The sequence below is a fragment of the Onychostruthus taczanowskii genome, unplaced genomic scaffold, assembly GCF_017590055.1.
Source record: "Onychostruthus taczanowskii isolate IOZ18803 unplaced genomic scaffold, ASM1759005v1 scaffold1, whole genome shotgun sequence".
Lineage (NCBI taxonomy): Eukaryota > Metazoa > Chordata > Aves > Passeriformes > Passeridae > Onychostruthus > Onychostruthus taczanowskii.
In genome coordinates, this window is record NW_024496525.1 from 5,336,944 (window position 1) to 5,362,979 (window position 26,036).

The window sequence follows — 26,036 nt, forward strand, 5'->3', positions numbered from 1 at the left end:
ATAGTGCTGTATTTTGGAGTTTATCTTTATTTGTTGTCTTTGACAATGTTGCTTTTGTTATTTCTAGGGTAATGGTGATCAAAATATGCATGAATTATAACTGCAAGTTTTGTTCTTGTCTATTTTTTTATTTTCTTTTTTGAAGGACTTCTAACTAATAGGACTTTTTGAAATACTGGTTTGGTTTGGTTTGTTTTTTTTTTTTAAACCATGCTGAAGTTTTCTGTTTGACTGTTTGTACTATTATTTTAGCCTTGAATATAGTGCTGTATTTTGGAGTTTATCTTTATTTGTTGTCTTTGCCAATGTTGCTTTTGTTATTTCTAGAGTAATGGTGATCAAAATATGCATGAATTATAACTGCAAGTTTTGTTCTTGTCTATTTTTTTATTTTCTTTTTTGAAGGACTTCTAACTAATAGGACTTTTTGAAATACTGGTTTGGTTTTGCAACCTGTGTGTGGTACAGTTGTATGGTGCATTTCCAGCTGTCAGAGTGGCTGCTTCCCTTCAGCATGGACAAACCAAAACCTGGTGTTCAGCCTGCTGCAGTGCTTGTCACCTTGTCTGCGCTGTGCATCCTAATGAGGTCCAAAGTTGAAACTAGTCTTAGAAGTCTGAATAATCTCCAAGTAGCCTTGTTATGGTGTAGTTCATAGGTAAAAGTGCATTTTTGTTTGGATCCCAGGTTTCATGAAGATGTTGCAGGATTTCAAACTTGACTTAATCACGTATGCTTAGGTGCGGCCTTACCTGCTATGCCGTGTACACCTGGGATTCCTTGAGCATTTCCTTTTCAACTCCTGCATATGTCACCTGGTTATTTGTCAAGAATTGCATTCTTGTTTACAGTTTTATAATGTCCTTAACAATACTCTTGGGAGTTTAAACTGTTTTGATTTCAAGCATTTATTTCTCCCTACATAATGTATTCTTTCATGCACTTCCTGAATAGAGAGTTTACTGTGTTTGTGGGAAATTACTGCACTTGGGTGGAGAAGAATTTAGCAAAGTATTTTCCTATTGAAATTTGATTTTATACCATTTGAGAACAAAATCCCAGCACTGCCAAATTCCTGGTGGGAGGAGAGAGAGCCACAGCTGTAAGACATTCTGACTGCTTTAAGAGACTCCAATGATGACAACTTAGGATCCCAAATACTCACAAATGTGAAACTAGCAGGGAAATCTGACTGCCTCTGTGATTTAGTTTGATATCATGACTTCGAAAATTCTGAGTTCAATTATTCTCTTTGAATCTTTTGTGATAAACTCTAGATGTTATCCTGCATGAGACACACTATATATAGGGGACAATTATAGTATCCATAATATTTAATTAATAATACATATTTTATTTAGATTTTTTTAATGGAAAGCTATTGTACTTTCAAATCTTCATAAAATATAAGTATATATCAGTAAATAATGTGGACTTTCCAAACAATATTTGTTTAAAGGAACACGTTTTAAGGGATGTTGAGATGCCTCTGGAGAAGAAAGGGAATATATTAAAAACAAAATCTTGACTTTTGTCATACTAGTGAAGCATTACTGTACCCTTAGGCATTCTGGTTATTAGGGGCTGAATAACTAGAAAGCTCCTTGAATAACTAGAAAGCCTTTGCACATAAAGGGTGTTATTGTAAGTAAACAACTGTGTAAAATGTTGCATTTGATTATCAGCCTCACTTTCTTTTGATTTAATTTCAGTATTGAAGTGGTCTTTCGTTATCGTGATTTTCTAAATACATTTAAGAGTCAAAAGGATATTTAAGACATTTCTTTCCCTTTGAAGTATGGGAACTGCTTTCCTTTTGAAGTATGTGACTCCTCCTTGGTTTAGTCCTTTTTCTTTGGCAAAAGCAAAATATTTCAGGTAGGGTACTAGCTGACTTATTTTGCTATTGCAGCTTTCTTTCTGCAGAAAATGTACTGTAAATGTTTCTGTAGAAAAATTTGATGTGTGATGAAAAGATCTTTTAGTGCCTAAGAAGATACAAAAAGAATGTGAGCTCCTTATAAACAATATATTTTGATTTTGAATTTGAGATATAAAGAATAAACATTTGAAGAACTGAGAAGTTGAAAACCTGAGAAGTGTGATATAGTTGATACTATACTCGGGGTTTGCACTTATTAACAGTGAATAAGGGGCTGCCCTGCAAGAAGCTTTATTGATGTCAACGATATTTTTCTATTAAAATATGAACAAAGCTATCTGGGCTTTTTTTTTTTTTTTTTTAATTCGCAGAATAAATAAACCTAGTTACCTTACCTTTAGAGAGGAAATTAAAATTCAGAGAACTTTGTTAGCAAAAGAAATGCAGATTTGAAGCCTTGATTTGTAAAGTTTTTCTCTGCAACTGGAAGAGCTCTTTAATAATCACAATTACTACTGATAAAAATTGCACACTAGAAAATTCTGTTTCCTTATTCAGGTAATCTCTCCTGGCATTTTAAAATGAGGTAGCCTGCCTGTGCCTACATGTATGCCACGATGCAGGTCTTTGTTTGTCTGAGAGTGGCATAAACATGTATTTGCTGAATTCTTAAGCACAGGAGACAGATGGAGCTGGTGTGGACTGGTCATAAAGCAAATGCATTTCTAACACAGAGTTAGTAGAGCAAGGCTAGAGACCTTTCACTGGCCTCCAACTTGCACTGCTGCTTTTTAGCCACTTTATGGATTTCTTTGCTAGGCACCTCTGTCAGGTATCATTAGGCAAGTATGAGAGCAAGGGCAGTGGCCCAAATACTTGTCAACACCAGCAATTGCTTGACCACATATACATGGATATTTAGTTAAAGGGACAGTGTATTTGATACTTGTAGTTGATGTTAAAACATCCATGTTGGCAAGATGCTGCTGCTGCTTCTGTGCTGACTAAAGTGATACTGAAATGGCTTTTACTTTTTTCTTAACAGAAGTGTTTCTTTTTCCCCAGTAGTGATAAATCAATAGTCTGTTCCAATCCTGATCAGCAATATTCTATTGTTATAGTGCTATCATGTTCCTGTTGATATTTGTGGAAAAATGACATTTAGATGAAAGAGCAAAACACCTTGTTTTTAAAAGATAACCAGAATTCTCATGCTCACACAAAATGAAAAAGTGCCAATATAGGAAGATACCTAGATTTAGAAATTCTTAATGCTTCCTTCATGAGAGATATTGGTATTTAAACTATATTTGGAATTTTGATCTCAAATTGTAAATGCTTATTTCTGCCTGTATAGTACCATAACAGCACACTCCAAGGACCATGTGACAAAAAGCAAAGAAGAAAACTCAGTGGTTCGCATGTTACTCAGCTGAAAAGCAGAGATGGCACTAATATTTGCAGCAACCCTTTGGTGTCAAATACAGAAAGATAATTTCTTATGAAACAAACAAAAAACCAAAAACAAACAAACAAACAAAAATCCAGTTTTCTATATTCTCTTGAGTTTGAGATCTGCTGAAGAGGGATTTTGAGTATAACTCAAACCTGCATAAGATGTTTTTCTTCTCTTCTGTCAAGGTTTAGGAATGGTACTCCCCAGTCTAGTGCCTCCACTCTCCAAACCACACACCGGTTCTCTCTCTTTACTCCTCTTCTCCCACTTTGATGGGCTGAAGAGGAGAATTGGAGGCACAAAATGCAAAGATCATGGGTTGAGCTAAGAGCAGTTTACTGGAAACAGCAATGAGATAAGAAAAGGAGCAGTAACAGCAATAAAATAGCTGATGGCTCCCTCTGCCACATTTTCTCACCAGAAGGAAATCTACAATTTCCACAGTCACCCTTTTCCCTAGCAGAATGTCTCTTTCCTCCATCCCAGCAATGACATGAGATGGTGTAGAGTAACCTCCATGACCTAGCTGTGCCCCTCATGTCAGTTACAAAAAAATAACCCTCTGCTGGCTGGAACCAGGATATCTTCACATCATGATATAAAAAAGTCTGCACCTGATCTCAGGCTGCATAGATAAGTCTACAGTTTTACATTCATTTTCTGAAGCAATACGGTTTTACTGCGGGTTTGTACCACTTTAATTTGAACAATATGCTACAAAGTTGCAAGATACACCTAGACGTTTGGGAAGCTGAGCAATCTATAGCGGTCCCTTATGTCAAAAGCAATTTGAGGATCTCATTTGCTAGTGGAGATTGCAATGCTGTGATAGGGTCTGTACCAGCAGTTCTTACGGAGATCTATTTCAGGGCTATAATCTGGAAATTGAAGCTAGGGGAGCTTTCTAACATATTAATTGGGTTAAAATATTTGAGAAGTCACATCCGTACTCTTCCCAAGAAGGCAGTGGCTTTGCGTAGCCTTAAAAAGCTGAAGTAAAATCTTGCTCTTAATCTCTTTTAATAGCTTGAAGTGCTTTTATTGTTCTTTCTGTGGTGTCCCACCCTTAAAGGGAAATGATGATTTATGATTTCATTGATCCTTTTATTCATATTAGACAAAACAAGCTGCTTACATGGAAATTAAAATGAGCAGCAATAAGGAACAGGTACCCTGAGCTTAGAACAAGTCGTGCTCTTTGCCCTCATGCAGAAGAGCATTAGGTCCTCCAGTTGTGGAACTTCCTGTATCTAATACACGAATCTGCACTTACATCTGCAAGCTGTTAGACGGCTATAGGATAAGTAGGACTAAGGACCTGAAAGAGAAGACAGCAAAATGCAATTCAGGAAGCATTTGTTTTCTGGTGCCATGGGACGTAGAATAACAAAATGTTTCCAGTCTGCTCCCTTTCTTGCAAGCTTACTGTTGAGGAGCACTTTACATCGTTTGTGCCATGTTTAAAGGTGAGATAATCGTCAAAACAATACTTTGACCTAACACTCAGTGGCATAATGTGAGTGGAAACGAGGATTCTGTCCCACACAGAGGAGGTGATTGATGGGCCCTCCTGATAGGGGAAGGTGTGGTATGTGAGTCTGAATTTACATCTCTATGGTTGGCTGAGTGTTTTGTCAGCAGGCTTTGTAGAGCAGCCCAGACCCTCTCACACCTCCTTGAGAACCAGCTGACATCGCTGTTCAGAAATGGTTTTTGGCGCCCTCTGTTTACGTCCAGCAGATAGAGGCACTTAAGCCTTGGGTGAAATAGCAATTTTTCATTTTATTGCAGATACATGTTTGCCTGTATACATCTGCTATGGGCCCTCTTGACTGGCTTTTCCCTGGACATTGTGATTAAAAGTCTGAATTTCAGTTCTCTGTTAATCCCATCATGTTTATTCTAGAAATCTGAGATGGGGAATGGAGGCTTCTGGATTGCACTCTAGAAATGAATGCTTCAGTTTCTGTGTGGAGCAGATTGAGTAGTTTCCATAGCCAAGGTTACTTACTTGGCTTTCAGTCACGTCAGTGAACAAAATTATTATTTCTCTGTTTCTGTGCACTTAGGTGATTTCAGTCTCCTCTTATGCAGAGTTATTTCATACTTTTCTGTTTCTCAGTTGGGTAACTTGGGTAGTGTCAGTGAAAAGGTCAAAGATGGAAGGAAAGAAGGTGGTGGATCAACATTCTCCCTTGAAGTATGGGTTCAGGACATTTTTTACATCTCTCAGCTGCTCTGTTGTGGGTTTTTTATTGTGAAGATGAATAGAACTACTCAATTTTGCTACGTGCTATCAAGCATTTTAAAAAGGCAGTTCTTTCTGAGTGACTTGATTTATGAGAGTTTGGAGGTGGAAAAATATTCTTTGTTCAGTGACAGCTCTAACAGAGTAACTGTAAGTGACAGAATTTGCTTGGGAAAGTGCTCTAGGTTAAGTGTAGGATGCCTGGCTGTTTACAAGTAACCGTTTAAGCCATACAGTTTGGATGTGTGGAGGCAATGTGAAAATCTATTGACATCTTTAGTTACTCAACTGGTTTATTTTTGGGAGCTCATGAATTGGCAGGACATACTGACCCTGTCTGGAGGGGAAAAGCATAATGACTTTGAATGCAGGAGACTGTGTGAATATTTTGTCAAGTTACTTACTATTATTTCTTTGCAGCAGCTATCATGGAGGTTTTAACCCTTTGCTTTCCCCCCAAACATTTTTGCATATTGTTGATATATTTTAATGAAATCTCCTAGTCTGTCGAGACAAAATAGCTTAATGCATCCTACAACAGATTTGAAGAGTATGAAGTTTTCTTGCATGAAAAAGGGCAAAAAATATTTGGTTATAAGATTGCTTGTTGTAACCCTTTGTAATATTAAACCTTCACTTGGAACAGCTATAGGTTGGATTCAGGATTGGTCGTGGACACAAAAGGCTACAGTGTAGGAAGGACAGGGCAGTCTTGCACACAGGTAATTTTGGATTGCAAGGAAGCAAGAAGTTGAGAGAAGTTGTATTTCTGTTCAAAAACACAGCTGTGTTTTTTGTGAAACTGATACTACTTTTGCTCTATGTTACTAGAGAGGACCAGCAGAGAAAATCAAAAACTGACAGTAACAACTGCAAAGTGAACACTTTGCCCTTCCTATTATAGGGTTTCTGCTTGTGACTAACTTACACAAAACTGTTACCCACTGTGCATAAGAAAGTGAAAACAGGAAGGCTTTGTTGTAGTGTTCTCTTTGTAGCTACTACTTATGGTCCTGATTTGGAGAGCTGGTGCCAGTTTGCATGGAGTAAATAGGGAGTTTGTGGAAGAAGGTGGTTTTCTTTTGGCTTTCAATATTCAGTGTTCTGACACCATCAGAAAATGTCAACTGCATTGTCAGATTAGTTGAAAACGATTTTGTTGCTGGAAACAAAGAACTTCAAAACATTTTGCTTGATGATACTTGCAGTCATCTTACTGGAAAGTTAAAGTTGCTTAATTATTCCATATCCCTTTATTCATTCACACAATTAACTTGGAAGTCTCACACCAGCATTGCAAGATTTCTTCCAAATGCTGAATTGTGAAAGAGATGAGTTACCAATCACTTTGAAGGGAAAGAACCACTGATTTGACTTATCTGTGTTACACAAGCAAAATTTAAAAGAAACACAGCAGATGAAGAAATAAAATAAAGCATATATTAACACTTTGCAAGCTGACAGGACTTACTGAGACCATTTTGCTTGAAAGGTGGCTCCTTCACCATTTTTTAAGAAGAAGTGGTGGTGGGTTTTTTGTGTTTGTTAGGGTGGTGTTTTGTTTGATTTTGGTTTTTTGTTTTGTTTTGGTTTTGTTTTGGTGGTTTGGGGTTGGTTGTGTTTGTGGTTTTTTTTTTTTTTTTTTTTTTGGGTTTGTTTTTTTTTTGTTTAATTTTTTTAAATATGAAAAGGAAGATCTGGAAAACTCGTGTCTGGAATGATGTCAGCTTATCTGTTCAGCAACAGCCCAGTCCCTTACTATTATTAAATACAATTGGTGGAAAAATTGGCCTTGAGGCAGGAATGTTAATTTATTTTTGATGGGGCTTTTTTCTGAAGTGTGTATTGGGCATTAGTTTCAAAGAGGTTTTGATTTTTCATTTTTCCTCAGTCCTATCAGTGCTACTTTTCACCTTGCTTTAATAAATTTGTGACGTTGCTATAAAGTTACATAATTAATAATTTTAGGACTTTCCTTCTAACACAAAAGTTGAAAATGAAGCTGTGTATATTCGTATCTTGTAGAAATGCCAGATAAGCAGTATAAACAACAAAAGAGGCTGTATATTAAAAATAAATTTAAAAAAAAATCCTCATTCAAGACCTAAATGAGATGTCTGTGTGGCGGAATGCCTTTCTGTGCAGGACGGCGCTCCTGCCGCAGACGCCCAGAGCCCCGGGGCCTGTGCCGGGGGCTCGGCGCCCGCGGGCCCCGGGCTCTCGCTCGCTGGAGGCGGGGCTGGCTGTCGGCCGCCGCAGGCCGCGGCTTGCCGGGCTGCCCGGGGGCCGGGGCAGCTGCCAGGAGGCGGCCTGGCCTCCGGGACTTGCGGGACGGTAAGCTCTGCTGCGGGGGGACCAAACCCTTTGAGAGATAATGTTTCTGCAGGCTGTCACTCGGGCTCTTGCTCAGCAGCTGAGGCATTTCATTGGGAAAAGCAACAACAGAAAAGCATGCTTTTAGACTCCAAGTAGCTTTGGAACAGCTGTACTGGAGCAGCTAAATAAATATAACCCTCTGTAAGAGGAAATAACTTTTCTAACAGATATATGCACAGATGGATTGTAATCATACTGAGCCCAGTGTTTGCCTGAGCAAGAGAGGAAACCTTTTAATAGCGATCTATAAATGGAAATTTGTGCTTATACCAGCTTCTTCTAGCAGCGATTGGAGACCGCTACTCCTGCCTAGTAGGAATGAGAGAAGCATCTCAGGGAGTTGGAAAAACTAGATGAGCTAGGGAGACACCGACCGTGAGCTGAAACAGCAATGTACATTAAAATTTATTGGTGCCCAGATGCCTACAGAAGTGTCTTCAAAAGCAGTCCTTTTACAGCAGTGTGAGTGGGCCTGGTAACACAGTACTGAGGTACTCAGTATGCTTGGAGAGAGCAGGGGAGCATAGCACTCCTGTCAGGGGAAAACGCAGTGTTTTGCTACCTCCAAAATGCAGAAAAATAAGACACTTAAACAAATTCCAAATTTGGAACATATTTAGTAATTACAGATGCATGTCGTAAAATATTTTATAATAATACACTGAGCTGAAATCATATGCAGACAGTACTTATGAGAGTTGCTGCTTCAGGAAGGAATTATGATTGTAAAATAGTGGATCTGGTAAAAGTTCATCCAAGGTTTGGTTTGGTTTTTTTTTTTTTTTAATTCATGAGTGAGGGAGTTCTTTAATAAATACTTTAATGAAGTACTGTCCATCCCTTAATTTTTAAGATATTTAATGAAGAGGGGGTTGTTACTGGTGGGATTTTGCTTTAAAACAGCAGCTCCAAACGGAAAGCAAATTGGTAGATTCAAACACCAACCTGTGTATCATAAATTGATGGCGTCTCCTGACAGACGTGGTGCCAGTAATCCAGAGGAGGCCTTGGGGCCATGTGATGAAGTTGCATGCTTTCAAGAGTAAAATATGACTTTAAGTTAGTGCATACATTTGTAGTTGTATGCCTGTATTTTTTTTCTTGGGGGGTGGGGAGGGAAGGGGGGTTCTTAAACTTTAGTGTGGGATGAAAGAGGTGGTCAGTGATTGCTTTTAAACACTGAGGCTTTCCAGAATGCCTGGGAAGGACATGGTGCTGCTTTTGTGGTGCACGTTTGCTGAGGTCTGTGCGGCAGCAGATCTCTGGCAAGAGCTTGCTGTGCTGCACAGGCCAGTTTTCCACAAGCCTCAGCAAAGCTGGTCACCGGGGATTATTCTTTCCACATGTCGGTTTTGGCATGAAGTTACTTTAGGGAATTGAAGCCAAATTTTAGGAGTTGGAAGGTTAATTGTTTTCCTTGCCTTTTGTCTGTCTGTGTGTGCTGTTTACTTGGAGGAAGAGGGAAGAGAGTGTTAACCATATACAAGTATACATGTTCCATTTCTTCCCAGAATGATGGTGGAAAATATTCCTAGGGTAGCTCAGCTTAACGGCTAAGTCACTCTCAGTAGTAGAGACTGTTGTAAGTACACAGATTATTAGCAGAAACACATCAGGACTTGGATTTTGTTGCTGAAGAATTAGTTCTCCACAAGAACCAGGGAAAAAATGTGTCCATGTTCAGCTGAGGAAATTTTTACTGATGCAGCTAGGCAAGTATAGTATATTTATTGCTATGGTCTTTATTTTAAACAATTTTTTCAAAAGTGTCATTTTACCTACTTAAGGCATAAAAAACTATAAAATCGGAATTGTGGAAGGCAATTTCCCTTTTTAACACTGGAGCTGCAGATATACTTATTTTAGAAGTTGACTAGAGACCTAGTGAAATGATACTGGGAGCTGAGGAACTGACAGGTGGGGTTTTTCCAGCTGCTGCTTTTAAACACTTGAACTTTTATATCCAATGTCTACTGAATGCTAAGTGAATGAAATTTTTCAAATTATTTTTAACAACTTGCAATATTTGAAACTATGAGCAGTTTTCCCAGTGATAGAGAAAATTGGCACACAACATTCTCTCCATATATAAGAAAAAAGTACTAATTTCTTTTTACCATGCAAATATCTCTGCATAAAATTAAATATATATATACATATTAACAAGCAAAATGTTTTAGAAAACATTTTATTTCTTCAAGAAAAGGAACTAAGAACTATAACAAAAATTACAAACTACTTCTTTTTATTGGATGTACCTTTTTTATGTCCAAATCTATCTTATTATTACTAGGTACGGTATAAGCAAAAAAAAAAAATACGTTAAAGAAATTACCAGTTACAAAAAGCTACCTTAAGAAAAGGGGGTGACACACTTAGAAGTTACTATTGTGGCTTAATTGGATGGGTGGTTCATGTCCTTTGGAACAGTTTGAACTGCCATGATGTCTTTGTGAGACTAAGTGTGTTTAACTGGAAGGCATCATATTCTAGAAAATGGACAAAATCTACTGGAAATGTAGGAGCAAGAGGAAAGGCATCTGGAGGGACTGATACACTTGTGGTTTGAGGAGATTTTCTTCTTTCTGCTAGTTTTTTTGTCATCTCACCCTTTTCTCACTTGTTAGCTTCTTGTGTGTTGCAACACAAATGGAAACCGAATGGAAACCGACCATCGTGCCTGACCTCAATTGAAAGTGTGAATTCTTCAGCCCTGGGCGTCTGAAAATGCTGCTGAGGGAATAATCCCTGTCTCCGCGCTGGTGCTACTGTGAAGTTTTAGGCCAACATCAGGGCCACAAGTCTTGCAGAAAGTGATCTGAAGACAGCTGAAGGGTGTGGAAACCTTGCTTAAGCAGAGCCACTGAGTTTAGAAACGTCTGCAGTAATACAAACTTAGCCTGCTACCTGCAGGAGCTGTATATGTGTAAAAGCCATTCTTTTATCTAAACTTTTTTTCCTGGTGGTGCAGATAGCAATGAGTGTGAATTTCCTTCTGCTTTTTTGTTCATTTTTGTGGCTCTGACAGTACTTTTGTGACCCTGATTTGTCAGATTTTGTCTGCAAGGGAAACTTTTGTGCAATGTTCAAGGTTGTCAGTAAGACAGAGAGAGCAAAACCACAAATACAAGTGGTGCAAGACTTAGGAAGAACATTTACTTAACAATTTAACCTACTGTAATAGGTGAATGTCATCAGTTACGTGCAAATTAGTACTTGCCCTTTTTTTTAAGTAGTAGTGTGACAGCCTTTCTCACGCATAGCTCCCAAGGCTTAGTTCTGTTGCTGGTTTTTGTTGTTTTTTCCCCCCTGTAAATAGCTGTGACAAGTACATATCTTTTTATGTAAAGGGAATAATGACACTGCCAATGTCATCCATACTGTTTGTATTTTAAAAACTCTGGGCCCTATTTTATTTTTTTTCTGTGACACCTGGCTATATTTCACAACAAATGTGTGGTGGTTCTGACCATCCCTTCCCCCTCTCATCCCTTCAATGACAGAAATCTGACATTTGCTGCTGCAGGTCAAAACAGTAGCCAAGGACCACGGTGCTCCCTGACTTCTGGGGCCCTCAGAAGGGGCAGTGAGAGCAGTGGCAGAGCTCTTTCCACAGTCTCCTGAAAGAACCCTTGTTCCTGTAGTCCAGCTGCTGTGATGTGTGCTGTCCTCCTGCTAAAAATCAGTACAGGTTGCTCTTAATTTGTCCGGGTAAAACAGAACATTCAGTCAGAGGGTTCAAGGAGTGGAAGATGTGGAAGCTTGTCCCTGCACAAGTGAGCTCTGAACACACGTGATACCTTTTTAATAAATATCTGTCTTACTCCTTTAACACTGTCTAGCCTCTGTTCTAGGTCACCTCTCAAGGCATCACATGCAGCTCCAATGCATCCATTCCTTGTGGGCCTGAGAGGTGTTTCTTATTTGTGGCATCTCAGATGTTGCAGTTGTGGGAAAAGATCAAAATTTATTTTCCCTTGGAGTAGTGGTTGGCAATGTGGTTGCAAAGATGGGAATATACATGTCATGGTAGTTGCTAAAAGCACTCTTACAGGGTTTTAAAGCCCCCTTTTTTGATTCTCTGATTCCAAATTGTGCTTTTATGCTTATGGTGCTCATAAGTGATGTAAACAGATGAAAGCTTGTATCAGCGTTAATCAACTAATAAATAAATAAATACCTTCCCTTCTTTGTTCATAGGATTTTGTAACTGCATTCAGGGAAGGAACTGGGTGAGATTCTTTAGCATTTTTATCTAATTCCTAGGCAAAATTAGTAACAATGTCATGATTGTACCTGAATAGATCTGCCTGGTATCCTGAATTTCTCTGTGTCCCGTGGACACCACCACAGCCAAGGTTAGTGTATGTGCACATAAGTCTTAGAGATGACAACTCTAGCAAAAGCTCGCATGATATTTTTAGATCCACAATAAACCTGCATGGACTGCTGTATGCTTATCTTGAATTTATTAATATGCATGGCATACGGTCTCGTGGGTGGGCTGAAATAGGAAGAAATGTTTTGGAGAGGTTTCATGTGCACTTTAGCCAACCTTAGGATGGGATTTCAAACTGAGTAAGAGACTAAATATGATTGAAAGGATAGGCACTAACCTGATACTGAATTAGGTTATCTTGTTTGTCCTAGACCTCTTTGGACAAATAATTTTAAAATCTCCCTCTCCCAGACTTAGCTTAGTCTTCAATAAACAGGGAATAATAGTAATTCAGTCCCTTAAAGAGACATTGCCAGAGTAAGTGCGTTAAGAGTATACTCTTTATGCATTCTTTAGTGCTGTTATACTGTGATTATGAGGCCGTGCAGCCATGTAAAACAGAAATTGCTGTAATTCAGTTTCTGTACTGTAGCGCAGGGAATGAAGCCATGGACAATAAGAGCAGTACACCTGCCTAGTGTTGCCATTTTCTTTAAAAAAAAAGGAAGCTAAAACCCCAACCACCACAGATCAGGCAAGAGCAAGAGCCCTTCTCCTTAGGCTGCAGTTCCAGGCAGAGCTTGAGGAGAGTGCAAAGGCATTCTAGAACACTATGTGGAGTATCAGAGATCTCTACTGTGACATGACATGTGTATTTTAATGTTAGAGCCTTTAATGTCTACAAGTGAAATTTCATGTGCTTTAGGAGACTTTGTGACTTTTATATAAATTGCCTTAAAATTTACCTCTGGGTGAGGGGAGTTCTACAGTGTACTTAAAAAGTAGTGTTCTGTAGTAGTGTCTGAATTCGGTATAACTGTTCAAAATTAGTGTTCAAAATTAACATGCTTTACCTGACATCTTGCAAATGCAGTCTGTAGACAAAACTGAGATAAAGAAAATACAGAAGAATATCTTATCTTGGCTGCCTTTTTGCTTTTTCTGCAAAACAGACTGCTTTGTCTCTCTTTGTGTACCTGTTAGAAATACAGAATGTTGCAAGTGACACATGTTGTGAAGTTGAATGAATTGGTGTTGATATATTGCTTTAACTGTTGCCAAGTATTATGTAAATGGTAAGTATTCCAATAACATGAAGTTTGTTTGTGGACAAGTTCCTTCAACTACTTTCCGCAGGAGAAATTTGTCTGTGGTATAATAACTGGTAGAATGTTTTTCTGCCTTGGTGGATTCATAGATTTTTTCCAAATGGGGAAGAACTGTGTAACAAATGTCAGCCTGCTGATGAGAGAGTGGATGTTCATTCCTATTGTTTGGAGATGTCTTGAAAACAGTAATGCCATCAGATGCTGTGGGACATAAGCTGGACCACTTGAAGTAACCTACTTGAAATAAGAGTGCTATCTACCTGGTGTGAAAAAAATCCTTTAGAATCCACTATCACAAAATCAGAATGGTTTGCTTTGGAAGGGACGTTAAAGATCATCTCATTCCACCCCCCTGGCAAGGGCTGGCACACTTTGCTCTAGTCCAGGTTGCTCAGAGCCTCATCCAAACTGGCCTAGAACTAGATGACTAGATGCATTATGGATTGTAAAGGAGCGTCCATCTCAGAGTTTCTTTGGTGTGAGACAATCAGGTTAATGGAATCCATATACCTCAAGACATGATTAGTTCATTAGCCCTTCATTCCATAGTGAAAACTGTATAATGTAAGGGAATTTATTTTTTCCTTCATGCTTAGTGATTCCTTTTGTAAATGGTCAAGTGTTTAGTGCAGATGATCTTACCAGCTTTTCTGGTAAGTTTCTGATCTTCCAATTATTTATATCCAGAGTTTTTTTTCACAATTTGCAAGGACTTATTTTTCCTGTTAATAGCAATTACATAGCCTGTATCTTTAGCAAATACAGCTGTTCAAAGTGTAATGTGGGATTATTGAATCAAAATGTTATGACTTCAATTAAAATATATTTATATTTGAGGACTTGCAGAGTAAACTGTGCAAGTGCAGGATGCTTCTGATCTGCTTAAAACTCATAGAATTGCATCTACAGGTGGATTAATAGGTAAACTTTAGTTTTTCTCATAGTACTGAACTTAATCATAATGACCTCACTTTGTTTTACTGTCAACTGAGTCTTTTGCTCAGTTTAAAATAGCTTTGTAAGGGTTCTTAACAGAGAACACTTTTCCTCATGCTGTTATCAGATTGCTTCTTTTCTTTCTAGTTATAAAGTACAGAATGAGTGGCTTGTTTGATTTCTGAGCTGAATCTGTAGGAAATTTCTGACTTTGCTCTGAGTCCATATGAGGCTGATGTCACTTATACCCCATAGTGGAAGTGCTTTGTAGTGCTAGTAAGGATAAGTCACTACAGAAAAGGAAGCGCTTTGTATTTGATCCAGTATTGGTGCCAGCCATCTGCTCTTTCCTTCCTCCACTGAAATCCCTGTGGCTAAAAGGAGGAGATTGGGCAGGTGTCTGTCAGGTAACTGGCAGGGAACTGTGATTCTGGAGACCTGGAGAGTGCTTTGATTTTTTTAATTAAAGGTTAAGAAATCAGAGTGCTCCTTTAGCCCCTGGAGTCTTAAAACCTTACTGTTTTCCACTGTGTGATGATCCTGCTTGCCCACATCTTTCAGTGTTCCTACTCCTGGTACTCCTGTGCATTTGTTTAGCTGCATTGTTGTAACGCCTGGCAGCCCTAGTCATGGCCGAGAGCTTACTGTACCTTATAACTGACCAGCACAGTAAAGAGACCCTTTTATAGTCAACAGTGATTGCAGGAATTCTTAAAAGACATAATTTTAGAAATTTGAACTGAAGCCCTGTCAGTGCTGTAAAAGACTGACTGCGCTCAGTCGATACTGTCATCTGTTTGCTGCAAGTGTGTGGATGTGGGCAAACCAAGGTCAGCACTGCTTCAGCTTAGATAACTGCTGATAAACAAAGATATTTCTGGGTCAAGTGAGATAGAGGCAGGCATGTGACAAAAGAGCAACTATGTTATTGTGTGACTTTTTTCCTTCACTTTTTGTTTTACTCCCTCTTCTTTGGTTATCACTACCCTGATTGCGTCATGTCTGAAAATAGACTTTTAAGCCCTTTGTGGAAGACTCTCCATCTAGGCAGTTAGTGGCTGTTGCTATTTTATGACCTCAAAATACTCCATTAATATCAACGTTTTTGGTTTCAAGTATTATTCTTATTTTATGAAACAATTTGAAGTGGCTTGCTTAAGGTGTATGTCTGTAGCAGAGTTGGAAGCTGATCCCAGATCCTGGGGCTCTGCCCATATGTGTAGTCTCAGCTAGTGTCCAGCCAGACTTGGGTGGGTGATGATGCCAGCTTGACAGTCTTAAGAATGTCTCTGCTCAGGCTGAGGAATTGAGTACCTTTATATGTCTTATGAAGAAACTTCTGGGAATGGAAAGTATTACTGACTCTATGAACTTGCACCATCCTCTTCCCTTATTTGTAGCCCATTACTTCTTGCAAAGCCTCAAAGGAATCTGTAAAACACTCAGACTTTGTTGTTCTGTACACTGGATGTCTGTGCAAGCCTGGTTTTGTGCTGGAGTGCTGAAGAGGTTGAGATGGGAACAACGGAACCTGTAGCAATCTTTCCTGTTGCAGCTCAGTGCATTCAGTTGTGTTTTCTTCTCAGCGCTAAAGTGCAGAGAGATTTGGTCTGTCTCTGGGGTGTCCATGCAATTCTGCAGCTGGTGTGTTTGTGGCACGAGAGGCATTTGGAGTGAAGGATGTGTTGTGGTGCTGTCAGGTATGAGAATTCGAGGGCAGGGAAAAGCTTTTGGCCTGCTCTTTACCATTCTGACTTTGGAGCCTGCTGTGATTCCTGCATGTAAGTCTCTGTTGCTAGCAACTGCCTTCCCAGACAGCTCCAAACAATAAAGCTTAAAATAACTGTATAAGGGCTTACAGTTAGAACTGTTAACCCATTTCCAGTGGGAAAGAATTATGTTCCTGTAACTTTACAAAGTCTGAAAGCAGCATTTCGTACTCTGTAATTATTGTGCTCATTCTGCTCTCTAAGACTGCCCAAACCTCTTCAGATCAGGCTTTATCATGATGACAGATTATAATAACAATTATTCCTAACTTCAGTACAGTTTATAAACATTAACCAGTATAAGAAATGTACTAAGTACATATTTTATTAAAGGATAAGCCTGGTCTGTGTTGCAAAGCCATTTGTAAAGATGGGCTTTCCTGTGTATGTGTTTACAAGATCCGGATTGTGGAGCTGCCTCTCTCATAGTGCAAGACAAAAGACTAATCTGGTGCAAATCATGAATAATTTGTTTTCATGTGATGAGGTTTGCATGAAATTTCGATTATTTTGGCAACAGCACTCAAAGTTTTGGTTGAAAATAAGTGAAGATCTTACATATCCTTTCAATAGCTGGTAGAAGCAACATTGTCAGTTCCTTTAAAAAAAATTTGGTTGTGGCTTTTTCTTCCCTTTTGTTGTTTGCCTAATTATCTGCTAAGTTTTAAAATTTTAGTCTGTCTTTTTAGTAGTTTTTCTACCTCATCCATGCTGATTTTCTTCTGGTGGAGCTGTTTGTGTTAGCCAGGTTTTGTCTGGCTTGTTATAAGGATAAGACTAATCAGCACTTGATGGGCATTTTCTTTGTAGCAATTTTTTGTCTCTTCCTCATCCATTAGAACAAAATTATTTGGAAAATCCGGGGTGTGTTTTAAAAAGGAAACCTCCAATACTTGTAACCAAGTTTACAGCTTGAATTGAGGAAGACAACCCCAAAAAATAGGTAATTTTTAAGTGTTCATCAACAGTATATGACTTTCCCCTCATAGAACTGTTACCTGAAAACTTCCCTTTGAAGTGCTTCAGACCCTTAATTCAAAACACCAAAATCCTTTTCTGTAACATCCTCCATACTAGGATGGATCTGTGTGTTTAGATTGAGTATGGAAAAATTGTGGTGATGTGGATAAATAAAATCACATCCATGGATGTAAAAAGTAGGTCCAGATGGAATCAGAGTGCATGCTTTGGTGAATTTGAAGACCACTGGAACAGAAATGTACCTAATTAAATAATGTTTAACGGTTGCATTTTCATTGTTTCACGTTTATTACTTCCTTTACCATAAACCAAAATCTTTTCTTGAAGTAGAATTTGTATTTCTCCTTGGATTGATTACTTTGTGAATTAATCAATGTATATGTTCATGTACAATGTTCATGTATTTCCATTGGGTATGTATATTTTCCCAGACAATATGGTAGTTCTACATTTAGTGTTATTTTGCTTGCTGTGGGTGATTAACCTCTGGTGGTGCTGAATGTCAGGAATGGTTTGGATTGGAGCAGTAGTTTGTGGTATCTGGTGGTCCAGTACAAGTGACCTGATTTTGCTGTCAGGTAGTCCATCACAGCATGACCACCTTCTCACATGTTTCACCTCACAGAGCTGATGGGTTTCATTTTTGAGTTTCTGGTTAGTACAGTGGTTTAATAAAGCTTTATGCATCCCCGAACTCTGAAAATGGGAAAGTGGAAGTGGCAGCAAGGTAATTTTAAGCATGTCCTCAGGGCAGAGGCGCCCCTGTAGTCAGTCATAGCATCACTCTTTCTCTGCAATAGAAATGGGGCAATCACATGAAAATTTGGGCAGGTCATATGCATACTACTTATTTGGGTATGTGTTTGCTAGCCCCAGGCAGGCACCTTCAGGAATCAGTGGAAGTTGCCAAACTTCCTGGATGCTGTGTTTTCCCTTTTGTTGTCTGTCTGTGAAGCAGCTTTCCTTTCATCTCTTTGTCTTTATTATAGGCCTGCTGTAGGATTCCTTTTCGCTATGCAGTGTTACACACGAAGTAAGCCTTCCCCATTTCTTAGGCTTTATTGATTCTAGGAGGTTGATCTGATAAGTTCCCTGGATTAGTTTCATACTTGGAGGTGTTAGGGGAGATGGTTGATACCTAATTACATTCTTTTATATTGGGCTTCTTTTAAACTGTGGGACTGCTCAGTTGGTTCCACACTCCTGGAAAACACACCTTTTCCTATAGAGACAGACATTCTGGATGAATGTCTAGAAAATGCCATACCATTTGTGATAAAGTGACAGAAACATAAAACGATCATCATTGTATTTATGTATTTGGCTTTCTTGCACAATATTGTGTTTTGTGGCTTTGAGTTTTCCCCTCTTTTCTTCAGAACACACATTGCTGTGCTTAACTGTATAGAATTTACAAACATGGTTTATTTTCTGTGCTGTGCTGTTATCGTTCCTGTTCAAGGTGGTCTGAAGGTGGTGAGTGGGAGATTGAAAACAATCTGCAGGAAATTTGAAGTAGGCAACTGTCTGGAAGAAAATGTGACAAAATGAGCGTTCGGGTGAGGCTTTGAAAGGAGGCTTTGAAAGGAGGACAGGCTGCCGTTTCCACTCTTCCTTACAGCAGAGTAAGCATAGGCTACGTGCAATAAGCTTTGCAAATTTTTTACAAACACAAAAACTGACCCATGCTTTCAGGCTTTTCTTTGTTCTTACTCAAGAATGTTGCAAATGGTGCTAGTGGTTTCACAGAGGCAGATTTCTGCTAGCTGGAACAAGTTTATGATGACCTGTAACTCTCCAGTCATTTTCAGAAATGCAAACCACAAAAGCCAGAAACAAAATCTACCCTATTGAGCCTCCTCTGGCCTCCTATTGCACTGAAGGAATTGAAACTTTTTTGTCCTTTCTGCACATGTGTGAATAGCACACCCAATTTCCATCTTTCACAGGTAGATTTAATTAAACCCATGTTTTCTTTCAGGTTTGAAGGGGAGCTGGTAGCTATTATATTATATTACTTAATTTTTGACCTTGCTTGTTTTCCTGATCTTAGAAGTGAGTTGTTTCCTCTGTTTCTCTTCCATATTATTAAAATATGTATTATAATTCTTTACATGTTTCTTAAATGTGGGATTTTACCATAATAATGAGCAAATTGGAGAAGGAAGGTTTGATTGCTCTGTCTCAGAAGGACACAGGGTAACTTGCTGCATTTGTCTTAAGTGTAAGATTGTTCTTGGAATCTGTCTGTCATCCTGGTTGAAAGTGATTGAGCTGCTTACTGTGGAGAACCATAATTTCACTTGCTGGCAGCAGGAGGACTTAGTGAGAAATGATTGTCAGCAGCCTAATCTGACAGATTTCCTGTAAGTAACAGTGACAGCATTGTTGCAGTTAAGGCTGAGAATATACATTAGCTAGATCAGAGGAACACTTTATTTTACATGAATAAAACCCTAAAAGAGAGGAATTTAAAAGATAAGATGGTGGAATAAAAGATGGTCTACAACTGCAACTATAACTTGTTAGTATTCTCAGCATCCTTAATTTTGCTGAAGTTTGAGGAGAAATCAAGAGTCTTTCCTGAGTCATTTCTGCAGCATTCTGTCAGAGAGAAATGTTTGCAAATGATCTCAAAGGAGAATGAGGAATGTGCACAATTTAAACTTGCTTATCATGCCAGATATAGCTGATGCAGCAAATGGACTAAACAAAGCACAGGACAGCACAGCCCTCAAAAAGTGAGCCGAAGAGTAAAGTTCAAGATTACTACAGTGTGTGAGGTCATGAACTTGATATGTGAAACTGTACAAATATACATATGCTTAGTTAAGAGAATATTTATAGAAATGGAATAATGGTGGATAGTTACCAGTTATACAGGCAACAATTGCCAGTTATACAGGGAACAAGTTTTCAAGAGAGAGATATTTTACATTAAATGGTTACCATTGAGTATTTTTTATTTGTTCCCTAAATCAAATAATCTTTAGTTAAGGTTTTATATCAGGCTCTCCAGGCTAATAATAAACTCTGACAAGAAAGTTGCACTGGGTAGGGATGTCTCAATAATTCTGCTTTGAACTGGGTAAAATCTGCTGGTGGGTGGTTTGGCTGGTAACAGCCTAGTGAGTGGCTCTGAGTGTCTGTGCCCTGCACCCCTCTGATATCTCCTTTGAAAGGACTTCATCATTTCAGAATAGAATCCTGGATGCAGGAAGAGACTCCTCCATAGTCCTGTTGTATACTTTAGGAAGTCCTTCAGCATTCTTTGCATAAATTTAGCTCATATGGTGTTTTATATGTGTTTATGATTTTTTTAATGCATTAGTGCAGATACACTAGAGAAGTTTTTAGCTAAAAATGCTAACTCTAACTTTTCTCAGTAAGGTGCCATGAATTACTTTCCTTAGGTATTTTTCGTTCCAGAAGATATGTGCCCATTGGATATGTATATCTAATTTGTAATTCGTTTTAGGTGTGGAAGAGAAAGCCTTGCAATATCAAAAATCCCTTAGAAATATGAAAATATTTACAGTATTAAAGGAGGTGATGTACAATTTATATTCATCTGGAGAAGGTTCAGGAGAAGTTCTTGAATGCCAGAAGCTCCTGGAAGTGAAAATAACTGATGATGTTGCATGCCAAATCTTAGAGTTATTAAAACAAAATATACCGATGCTAGGTTCTGCTTTTTCTCTGTGCAGTGTAAAAGCAATGCTAAGTATCATAACACTTCTGTATATTTGGAGGCAAGACACAGTATCTTCTGAGAATTACAGTATTGGAACTGGCTCTGTGCTTTATTCAAAGGTAAAGAATGGTCCAGGGTGTCCTGCTCCAAAGCACTTAAGCCTGGAAGCGTGTTGCCATTTTCCCGTGCTACTGCAGGCTGACTCTTGTGCTGAAATTCAAGTAAAACAAAACAAAGCAGAAAAACCCCAAAGCTGGTAATTGGCTGGGATGATGATTGTGTGAGCTCATTCCCCCAACCTCAGGGAGGGAAGCCTGTTTAGTCAGCCAACAGTGCTCATGCAGTGAAGCTGCCAAGCATGAGCTTTCCTGAAGCATAGTCATGCTGCAACTTGAACATTTATCACTGCAGCTTAAACTATTAACTGTTATTATTAGGATGACATAGAAGATACTTTTCTGTAGATTTTCTATATGGAAATAACTTCTAAAATGCAAAATTTTTTATACTTTCTTTTATACTTTTTTAAATACTTTCTTTCTCAAATACCAGATGCACTAAATCTTCCTTTATCTTGGTGATCTCTTAGGATGTAGTTATTTTTGCATGTAACTGGGAGAGCTGGGATGTTCAGTAAACATGTTTTATTCAAAGTAGCTTAAATCTCTTTTCTCCCTGGTTGTGTCCTTTTCACTATCCTGGGTTTTGTGTTGAATAACAGCTTCAATTGTACATATTCCTTTTCCTCATTTAGGTTATCTCTAAACTTACTCCTTTTTATAATTTGCATCTTAATAGTTTTGTTAGATCTCTTTCCCAGATTGCTGCAGTTCTAAACTGGTCTGAGTTAGACCTTGTGATGCTGGTGTCTGCTTAACTAGTAATAGATAAAGCAGAACCAAAGTCCACATGAGTGCAGGCTTGGAAAGTTGTGCTAATTTAATGCTTTTTACTAATGTGAGAGTTCTCTTTCTAAAGGTCTTCTGGGTACTTGTCTATGTGGTAGCTGCAAATCCCAGCCACAACTATTAGGAACAGCATCAGCTGGGCTCTTTCCTTCTTTCTTTCTTTCATTGAAAACAAGAACCCTTCAAGTTGAAAGTTGAATGCTATCTTTTTGACAATTTTTGTTGTGCTTTTCTTCGCGGTGTGAAAAGTCTACAGCAGAATTTCAGCAAGCTGTCAGGTTAAAACTTGATCTGGTGTTAATGTCTTCTAACTTCTAATAATACAGAAAACCTTGCATTCTTTTTATCAGAATGATGTGACTGAGCATTACAAAAGCATCAGTCGAAGGAACATGTTGCCTAGTTTGGAGAGAAAAATAGCTTGTGATGATTTCACAAAGTAAGACTGTCAGAAATCACTCTTGGTAGTATTACCTCAGGTGTTGAAGTTTAGCTGTTATCTCTGATACATTTGCAGTACTGCAGAAAGCAAGGAGAGAGGATAGATAGCATTAAAGCTTCTGAGAGGCATATAGCAGCTTATCCCCCTCTACATTTTTGCTATCAGGGATTCAGTTTCCTGCTCTAAGATGTTTTTTCCTCTCCTAGTGAAATTTTGAAGTAGGAAAAACTTACTTTATGAAATCTTTGTTTGTGTACTAGTTGCAGTTTAGAGAGAATTTTCCATCTCACGTGTCCATAATTTCTCCTAGAGTTATTTTCATCCTGTTGTGATAGTCTTGGGAAGTGAGCTGAGACGTTGTGCTTAGAGGAGGGAGGAATGCCCTGGCTGTGTGATGCAGGGTGGCAGAGGTCCATGGTTTGTAGCCAAAGGCGAAGGGGAGGCAGTTTGGGGGAGCAGCTGTGTAACAGCCTGAGGAAGTGAGTCACTGCACTCTGAAACACAGTCCCATGGTTCCAGTCTGCACTGTTCCAGTTCCAGCACTGAAGCCAAGCTTGGCCTCTGAGGTGGAAGTTGCGTAAGTTAATTAAAACTCTTTGTCCTTTCCTCCTCGTCATGTTCCCAACCCCACCTCAGTGTTAAAATCTGCACTGTACCCGGATCCGTCTGAGGAAGCTCAGGTTACAGGACTTCAGTGTGCTATATAATTTTGGTTGATTACTTTTCATTTTAGAAAGCAGGATAAATAGATTGCAGGTTTCATTGGAGGGGATGTGTTTGTTAGTCTTACCTGCTCCGCTCAAGAGAAACTTGATTATGTAACAGAAGGGATGTAATAAGAATAGGTTTTTAACAATTTGCTGTAATTTTCCTGGAATATATTGGCAGTGGGATTTAAAGTGGAACAGAATGCGCACAGAAAAGGCTAGGAATAGAGACTTACACTAGAATGTTAATAGTGGTAATCTAGTAACATAATTGAATTTAAAACTAAACATCTAAAAAGGTTTTAGGGGTCCAAATAGAAATACTAGTGTATGTGTTCACACATTAAGCCTTAAACCTGCAAGCTAGCCTCTTAGAGTTTGTGGGTGGCTTTTCTTCATGGAAGAAGAGGGTAGGAGGCTAGAATTGTTGTAGAGTGCCTGTTCTGGAAAGGCTTTCTGCTATTTCGTTTGTAGCTTTACAGTAACAGATATTTGCTGATGTCTGCCAGCAGCTGTTACAACAGCAGCTGCCTGAACTACCTTTCAGTGAGTGTGACCTGAGCAGGAGCAGTTTCTTTCAGCTGTTGAAGAAAACTTGTGAGAGAGCCACAGGTTGAGCAGTCTCTGGCCCTAGGATGGGATCCTAGGGCTTGGATGCTGGCTGGGCAGTTCTTGACTGGAAAGCATCTGTAATCATTGGTGGTGTGTGTGTGACTGATGGGCTGGTGCCTGACCCTTTTCCTTCAGAATACTGAATTGAGCATCTTGCTGCATGTTTGGCTGCAGTCTTTATGTACACACGTGTCTTTTAAAGGTCTTTGGGAAATGTGGTCTTTTGGCAAGCCATGAGTGTTTTTTGTTTTGTGGTTTTGAGTTGAGATTAAAACCAGATTATTCTGGCTACAGAAGGATGTGGAAGTTATTGACCAGATCAGAGGTAGTAAAGAGTAAGAGTAAAACTTTCAGGATGAGCTTAAGTGATTAGTCAGAATTCTGTGTGCAATAGGGAGTTGCATCATGCAAGTACAGTGTGATATCTATTTTGTAAAACTAAATTGTTTTGTTTTGCATTTTTCTAGCAGCTCAGATCTGTTGTTTCTTCCATCTGTTATCCTGGTCTTCATTTCTATGGGAAATGGGACAGACATACACATTGCTGCTTATCACATGAGCATTCATAGGCCAGTTATGTCTGTCAATGATTCATTGCAATTGCTTCTCTATTTCAGGACTTGTAACTAAGTGGACCCTACTGACCTCTGAACCACAAAGTATAAGAGTGAAAAGAAGTGGGAAAAGCACACAAAGAAAAAGGAAGTGAATGCACTTTCATCTGGACTTCTTTCCTATCCTTTATTACTGAAGCTGAATGGAAAAGAAAGACTGCTGTGCCTTTCCTCCCCCAGCCTCAGGGATGGGTGGATTATAAATACTGTGAGTGTCTGGGAGAATAGACTGAACCATGAATCTTCAGGCTCAGCAAAAGTCTTCAAGCAAACGGACTGGGAAACGAGTTGCCTATTTTAATGAGCAGGACATAGCAGTGCCATCAAAAGAACCACAGCAGCAGCTTAAGGAAGGACAGTACTATGGTCATGGAGGGAATATACCAGTCTCCCAAACTATGGAGATTTCTCATCCAGGGGGATTAACAAGTGCACCCAACAATGTTGCTTTGATGAACTCTGTTTACAATCAAGATAGGGGAGAATCAGTGATGATGCCCCAGTCAGTAACAGCTGTCAAATGGCAGAATTCACTAATGGGAAACCGGTTGCCAGAGAGGGGTGACAGCCACTGGCAGTCTCCACCTTCAATGTGGAACCACAGTATGGTTTTTGGGGGCAATCCAAAAGGACCTCACTCCAACGCTGGTGCCCCAGGCTTCTATGGCCACCCAGAAGCCCTTAAAAGAAATCAAGAGAAAGGAGTGTTTGTGTCACAGCTGGATTTATATGGAGATGCTGTCCAGCAGATGATGTCCCAGAAGGCTCAGCTGGAACAGCAAGCCCTAGTTAGACAACAAGCTCAAATTAATTCTTTTCATCAAATGCAGAAACAGCAGCAGCAGAATCAAACTCTGCCATTGCAGCCTTTCCAACTTGCATTTGGTCACCAAGGCCAAAAGCAAGGTCTTCCTGAGCTGTTACATGTCTTTCAAGAAGCCCCAACTTCTTCCAGTCCAGCATTTACTGCACAACAGAAACAGCAAGCTCTTCCCCAGTTACAGCTCTTTGAAAATTTCTATCCTCAACAGCAGCAGCAGCAACAGGCTGCCACACAAGCCTTCGGTCTGCAGCAAACAACTTCTATAGCACAGCCTCATGTGGCAGCTGCAGCACCTCAGCATCACATGATGCCACACCAGTTTCAGCAAGCAGAGAGGAACCAGGAGCTATTCAAGGCATTAACAGAGCAGAACCAACAGACTGTGCTACCTCAGACGCAGATTCCCTTTCCAAGAAGGTCACGGAGACTCTCCAAAGAAGGTGGCCTGCTGACATCTGCAGGAGAAGTGTTGACTTCTAAGCAGGCAGAAGAACAACCTAGCAATTTATTTCTGCATCACTGGCAAACACATCAGCAAGAGGTCCCGTTACAGCAAACACCTGAGTCACTGGCCCACAGTAAAAGTAGCTATTTGCACCCCAAAAGATTGGATCTGGGGCAGAAGGATGTCCTGGTGAATAGTGAGCAATGCCAGATGGAAGCAGACAGGCAAGCTGCAGCCCAGAATGGTAGAGATGAGGAGAAGCAGGCAGCAGCACCTGAAGAACACAGTCAGAAAACTAATGATTTTCAGAATATCAGAGGTGGTGTAATCCAGAGTACCCGTAGGAGGCGACGTGTTTCTCAAGAAGCCAATTTGCTGACTTTGGCCCAAAAAGCTGTTGAGCTGGCTTCCCTTCAGAATGTAAAGGTAAGGTATAGACCCTAACCAATACAGCATGTTCTACACTATAAAATAGGGCTGAAAGGAAAGGAAGTTACGTACATATGAAGGATAGGCTGGTATCTTGAAGTGTGCAACAAGGGCAGCTCTGGTGTGGAGGCATGTAAGTTCAGCTACTGTAATTCATAGATGTGGGA

The 26,036-nt window shown here is 39.4% G+C and overlaps 1 protein-coding gene across 3 annotated transcripts in view; it reads left to right on the forward strand.

The window, feature by feature from the left end:
• Positions 1 to 26,036, forward strand: part of MIDEAS (mitotic deacetylase associated SANT domain protein) — a 52,170-nt gene that overhangs the window by 5,310 nt on the left and 20,824 nt on the right. For 2 of the 3 annotated variants that reach the window (XM_041427702.1, XM_041427712.1), the window contains exon 2: positions 24,176 to 25,866. In XM_041427702.1, coding sequence (XP_041283636.1) covers positions 24,409 to 25,866 — 1,458 coding nt within the window. In that variant the 5' untranslated portion in view covers positions 24,176 to 24,408. Of the gene's footprint in view, positions 1 to 7,902; positions 7,921 to 24,175; positions 25,867 to 26,036 lie in introns of those variants that run through there. The other variant, XM_041427721.1, reaches the window with a different exon arrangement.